Source organism: Sorex araneus, chromosome 2 (genome assembly GCF_027595985.1).
Source record: "Sorex araneus isolate mSorAra2 chromosome 2, mSorAra2.pri, whole genome shotgun sequence".
NCBI lineage: Eukaryota > Metazoa > Chordata > Mammalia > Eulipotyphla > Soricidae > Sorex > Sorex araneus.
Genome location: NC_073303.1, coordinates 5,403,541 through 5,410,548, shown reverse-complemented (window position 1 = coordinate 5,410,548; position 7,008 = coordinate 5,403,541). Strand labels below are relative to the sequence as shown.

At 37.4% G+C, this 7,008-nt stretch overlaps 1 protein-coding gene across 1 annotated transcript; it reads left to right on the top strand.

Moving 5' to 3' along the window:
- The first annotated feature begins 535 nt into the window (after positions 1 to 535).
- On the top strand, positions 536 to 1,468 carry LOC129402381 (olfactory receptor 14J1-like). The gene has a single exon (XM_055128788.1). The coding sequence runs from the start codon at positions 536 to 538 to the stop codon at positions 1,466 to 1,468; it is 933 nt and encodes a 310-aa protein (XP_054984763.1).
- The last annotated feature ends 5,540 nt before the right edge of the window (positions 1,469 to 7,008 follow it).

Sequence of the window (7,008 nt, the reverse complement as noted above, 5' to 3'; positions counted from 1 at the left end):
CTGAACTTTTCAAAATATATAAACAAACTTGACATATTACATATTTTAAATTACTTTCCTGATCAATAATATTTGTTGAATGATATCAGTATATTATGTACAAAAGGCTTAATATGTTACATACAAATTACTTAAGAACTTTATAGTTCTCTTGTTTTTTATTAAATAAAAAATGATTACAATTGTCGCCGTTTATCTAAGCAATAGTAATTGGACAGATAACTTTATTTTTTAGAATAGATTTCAAATCTTTTCTTTAGGCATATTAACTAAGAACTATATAGCATATTAATAGATAGGATTTTGGTTAATTGATGATTATGGTAATATAATTGTTACTGTTACATCATGATTTGTGAGGCACTATCACATATTTAACATTTTAGTGTTTATGAAGAAACAGAATTATGGTTAGATATTAATTGATTTGTTTGTATAATTTACCATTGTTTTACAACTCTAGAGAATTTGGGCAGTACTGCATCCATGCAGGGTCTGTGATTTTCAGCCAACATCCTTAAGTAGTTAATGGACTATGGCTAATTTCACGACCAGTGGGTTTCTCCTCATGGGGTTTTCTGCCAAGCCTGAGCTAGAAATCGTCTATGCTTGTCTGTTCCTCGTTCTCTACTTGTTGGCTTTAGCTGGCAACATGCTCATCATCACCACCACTTCCCTGGATGACAGTCTCCAGTCCCCCATGTATTTCTTCCTGAAGCATCTCTCCTTTCTGGATCTCTGCTACATTTCTGTGACTGTGCCGAGATTCATTATCAACTCTTTCTTGCATAGAGGAGACATTTCCTTCTGGGAATGCGTTTTTCAGTGCTTTGTTTACATCCTCTGTGCGGATGCTGAGTTGGCCATGCTCACGCTGATGTCCTATGACCGCTATGTCGCCATCTGCTTGCCCCTGCGCTATGACGTCATCATGGACGTCAGAACCTGTGTCCATGGGGTCGCCGGCGTCTGGGTCAGTGGGGCCATCTCTGCAGCCATGCATACGGCAGCTACTTTCTCCATCCGCTTCTGTGGCCCCCGCATCATTCACCAGTTCTTCTGTGACATCCCCCAGATCTTGAAACTCTCCTGTTCTAATGACTATATCAGTGAGCTCGGTGTCACCACCTTCATGGCTTTCATGGCATTTCTTTGTGTTATCTTCATTGGATTCTCCTACATGCAGATATTTTCTTCTGTGCTGAGGATGCCATCTGCGGAGGGCAGAGCTAAGGCCTTTTCCACTTGCCTTCCCCACCTCGCTGTTGTCATATTGTTTATTTCTACAGGTTTCTTTGAGTACTTAAAATCTCACTCAGACTCTCCAACTGTGTCAGACATTCTGCTCACTATTATGTATACAGTAGTTCCACCAACATTCAATCCAATGATCTACAGCCTTAGAAATAAAGCCTTTAAGTCAGCTGCTAGAAAGGTTTTCAAGAAGAATAAAGCATATCTGTGTTGATGACATTGATGTATTCTTTGTTAGGAGAGAATTTCAAATTCTATGGACAATCTTGACATAACCTATCAGGAAATTTCAGTAAATAAAAAATTATTATACTGGACATTTGAAGGGGAAAGTTGTGTTTATATACTCTTGGATATGAAATTATCAAAAGTACTTAAGTTAAACTTGTAAATACAACAGATTAAGGTTCCGTCATTGAATTTTGAGAGTAGTATTAATGAAATTTTGTTAATTTAAAACCAGTCAGGTTAGTGAATCATGATTTGTATGTTAAGGTGATGTAAAAAGGTGCATATGAGATTTGTTTATTTTCAGTATATTCTGCTCTTCTCTCAGATATTACATGATGTTTATAAACTGATTAAACACCCTGACATACACCATTCATTGGTTTTTGGAGCTCCATTAATGCTTTTCAATTTCTTTGGGCTTTAGTTCACATATATTAATGCCACCTTTGTAAAGCCTCATTATCTCCCTTAATTTTCCATTTCAGATGTAGTGGATCACTTTGCCACTCATGGGGAATGGATGTTTTAAGAAATAATCAGTGAGTCTCAGAGATACCAGTTTTTTTTTATTTTATTTATTCACAGTGAGATATAGTTACAAGCTTTCATGTCTGAGTTATAATCACACAATGATCAAACACCCATTCCTCCACCAGTGCACATTCCCCATCACCAATATCCTCAGAATAACCCCACCGTTCCCATTCTTCCACTGCCTCCATGACAGACAATATTTCCTATATTCTCTCTCTACTTTGGGGCATTATGTTTTGCAATGCAGATACTGAGAGGTTATCATGTTTGGCACTTTATCTTCTTTTAACACACAACTCCCATCCCATCCATTCCTCAAACCATTTTATCAGTGATCCCTTCTCTATTCCAGCTGTCCTCTCCCCACCTGCTCATGAGGCAGGCTTCTAACTATGGAGCAATCTTCCTGACCTGTAGCATGATAATTGCTTTTGCAAGAGGGGGAAGCCCCCCTTGCAATAAAAAGCTTAGGTTTATCCCAGTCACACCCATTAAGGTGCTCCTGAGTCACTCCCATTTCTTTGTTTATCTGTAACTCCTTCTCTATGCTCTCTTCCCCAAACATTTAATTAGCTTTTACCCCAAATGAAACTGTTAATTTGTAAGGTCAGATCTTTCTAGGACACTGAACTTATATTGTAAGTTCATATTGCCTTTCTCCTCTTCTTGTGTCTTTTGAATAGTTTAATTTAAAGCAGTTTTTTTTTGTATAGACACGAGAAGACAATATTATGCCTTTGTAACTTGGGACTTAACTGGCATCAAATATTATTCATTCCTGGGCATCTGCTTTCTCCACTTAAGCCTCAGTTGCCCTCAGTTCCTAGTACCCCAAAAGCAGGTTCCTGACAAGGGACGGGATGAATCCAGGGCAAGCGGTGATTTATGTGCTACCCTGGCATCCAGATGCGCCTGGCCAAAGTGCCTAATGCTTAACTATAAGTTAAGAGCTTTATGATAGACAAATGCTGTCATGATCAAAAGTAACAATAAGACTAGGACCCTGCTAGGGATAGGAAAGACTAATCTGGCCTGAGCACTATAGTCTGAGATTGAGATGGCCCCAGGAGAGCAATTCTATAAGCTGAATGCATTTCTTACTTGTCCATACAAAATGATTAATATTGTGAATGCTTATATGTTTGCTGGATGAGGAGAGGAGACACACACTCATGGGATTCGCCCTTTGGTAGATGGTCCTGCTGAAGGGCACTGCATATATCTTAGAGAATTCAGGACAGAGTGATTTTTCACAAGCGCCGCTTAAATTGATGAAATCAGTTGTTGGCTATCCCCGAATCATAAGTGCAAATTAGTGTTTTCCAATAAATTACTCAATGACACAAATAAAATAAAAACTCACCTAACTTCCTCCGGTCATTAAATCATTAAATTGGCTCCAACTGATTATTCTGTAGGAAAACATCATAAATTTCAAGTCTTGACCAAAGGGAATTTATTAAGACTTCCAGATATCCAGAGGCCAGAAGATCTGCTTTGGATAAATTCCCAGTGTAACCTCCAGGGAACAAGGAGGAGTGAAGTAGACTGATTTCTTTCTCTCAGGAGAAGATAGTTTTCTGAGGTCAGTTCATTACAGAGACCAAACCTTCACTAAATGGGAATCACACACACTGATGCTTGTCCTTATGTTGAGGGAAGAAGCTCCTGACCATCCTCTGGTGAGTCTGAGGTTCCAGAAAGACAGAGTGGGTTGGACAGTGGAATGCCTCTAAGGTAGACCTTCTGACTGGATAAGGTAAAATATCATTGTCCTTGACTTGAGAAATGAAGGGAAATGCATGAGCTAAGAAACATCAATGAAAACTAGGTATATTGAGGAGAACATTGTAAACAACCTATGTTGGAATGATCAGTGGACTTTAATTCCTATATTCCTTTAATTTCCCTCCTAATATAGACAAATGAGTAATTCGGTGTAAATGTGTGGCTCATTGGATAGAATTAATTATTGCTCTGTCTTTATGTTCATGGATGCTTGTAAAATTTAACTATAAACCTTGTTAAATACTTTCCATCTTAAAGAGTGAAGGCATATTGTTCTAATAAACAAATATAAAAGCTGATAATGCATGGGTAACCACATTTTCTTCTCCACAAATAACCATATATATTCTTTGTTCCAAAAATACCTTCAGGTAAACTTTGTCAGAGAAAGATGAGAGATCAGGATTCTTTTAGTATCAATTTACTTCAGATTTCTAACTTTTTCTACCTTGGGATTAGGTGAGATGAATTCTGACAGAAGAAGTTTGAGAAAAGTCCTACAATGGAAATGCGAATGGCCAACATATTTAAAAATGAAGAGAAAAATAGAAAAAATAATGGTAAATTTCAAAAGTGTATTGTGAAATATTCGTTAGATTTAAAAATCATTTGCATCCACCTAAAATACAGTCCCTCAACCTAATGGTTTGCTAATCACTTGTCAGAAAAAATTAAAAAATACTCAGCACCCCTTTTCAGAAAACAATCATGCCCAGAAAGTTACAAGTGAGTAAACAGAACTTAGACCCAATGGCAACCAAAACTACCTGTGCCCTCTAGGTTTAATAATTCCCCACCCCCCAGTTTTGCACTTCAGAGGATGGTATTGTTCACTGTGCAAAAACAAGGATAAGTAAACTCAAACGACTTGCAATTCATACTGAAAGTAGGTAGCTAGAGACATTTGGACATTTCACCCAAGAAGAGAATGACCATGGGATGGCGACTAAGGGAGCTAACTGCATGCATCCAAACCATCACTGCTTTGCGCTAGCCCTAATACATTTATTTTTTAACACTTAAAGGTAAAACCTTTAATTATAATCTTTAAAATGAAATTTAGTCAATTTGTCTCATTTATAATGTTTAATCAGATACATTTTAGATTTAAATGATTTTTTACCTTCTCTTAAATAGTGCAAACATACATCTTTATTCGTAAACTCTAATTTTCTCAAGAGTATTTACTTTCTGTAGTCAACTATTAGAAAACATGGATTAAAAATATTTAATATATGTGTATTCTTCAATTCCAGGAATACAGAAGGCATGCACTGAATGGAAGAAGTACATATGTATTGTGATTTTGGAGTAATCGATGTTACCATTCCAAATTGAGCCTATCTTAAGAAAATTATAATTTCTCATTCATCTTCATATTAATTAATGATCAAGTATAATATTCTAGGATAAATGAACATTTTCATGTATATAAATTAAGTTATTTTTGTAGGTTTTAATCTAGAAAATTAAGCAAATTGCTCCCAAACATATTGAGATGAAAGAAGTTTCTGGAGGCTACAAAAATTGATCTGGTGAGTTGAAGAATGCCTAAATGAGTAAATGTGCCATTATGATGTTTAAAAGCATTATCTAAGAAATCTTTTTATACTATTACCTATAGAAAGCTAAATGTTTCTGTTTAATTTAGTTTAAACTCTTATTTTATGACTCCTGTGGAACACACACGCACACACACAACTGAGGGTGAATTGATTTCCAATAATACAAAATTTGATATGTGCTCTGCTTTTGAGTTCTGGGAGGCAGTCTCCATATTCAATTGAGACTTGAATGATTTCCCAATATAATTCTATGGACTATAACAGAGCAAGGAAACTACGTTACCTTCAGCTTAAATCAGAACAATCTGATCCTTGGAGTTTTTCTTGTGCTGAAAAACTGCCAGTAGATCAGTGTTTTCCTTTGTTTTTCTTCACCCTGCATCACCTCTGTGGTGAGATTAGCCATAGTCCATTAATTCCTAAGGATGTTGGTTACAAATCACAGGCCCTGCATGGATGCAGTACTGTCCAAAAGGTGGTAATTGCCCAATGTGGTAAGATGTGCTGGGGACAACTGGCAGTATTTCTCCTCCAAGTTCAGGGAAGCCAGAAGCAGGTTCTCATAAATGCTGGACACGAGTAGTCTACAGGTTTCATGCAGACTCGATTCAGGAGAACACGACAGCACAACCTAGCAGAGGTCCTGGGCTTCTCCATGCTCACAACTTTTTTCTAAATATGTTAAGATGATGGGTAGTCACAGGCCCAGGTGGTGTGGAAGATTGGCTAAAATATTTTGCTCCTTATTTACCCTACGTGATTTTAAACTATGGACTGGAGCGATAGCACAGCAGGTAGCTGTTTGCCTTGCATGCGGCCAACCCAGGTTCAATTTTCTGTCCCTCTTGAAGAGCCCAGTAAGCTACCAAGAGTATCCAGCTCTCTCTGCAGAGCCTGGCAAGCTACCCGAGGCATATTCAATATGCCAAAAACAGTAACAAGTCTTACAATGGAGACGTTACTGGTGCCCGCTCCAGCAAATTGAAGTACATTGCTACAGTGCTACGTCACCTCTGATTTGGGGTGGAAGTCTATTACTCAGCATAAACATAATCTTATACTCTCTACAGAGAACTAATTGCGTGCTATGTTCTTTTTTCCTTCTGATTTTTTAGTGTCTTTTTCCATTCTATCAGTTCATGCATTTTGATATCCATGGCTATGTAAACTCATCATTTTCAAGCATCCTAAAAACTTGTTAATTTAATTTCAGGATTTGTCTGTTTTTACTACTGTACTAATTACAAAAGAAGGGAGAGTGAGGAGAGAGAGGGAAGAGAAAGAGGGGGATAGGAGAGAGCGGTTGATGGGACGGAACCTCGAGATGCTGGTGCTGGGAGATGTGCACTGTGGAGGGATGGGTGTTAGAGCACTGTATGACTGAAACCTAATCATGAACAGCTTTCTAAGAGTCTATCTCACAGAGATTCAATAAAAAAGTAAATCACTGTGAGATAGATTTTTCTCTCTTTTCTTTTGCCAGTGAATTGAACTCGTGGCTTCACTCATGGATTAGTACCTCAGTCCTCTGGCACGGTGACATATATCCAGGGCCCTGAACAAATTTTTGTAAATACGAATTATTTACTAATTACACAAAAGTGTTACTTATATTTAAACTAACTTATTTTACTTT

Excerpts from the sequence above, each read along its gene's own strand:
- LOC129402381 (XM_055128788.1), top strand. The coding sequence starts at position 536 with ATGGCTAATTTCACGACCAGTGGGTTTCTCCTCATGGGGTTTTCTGCC.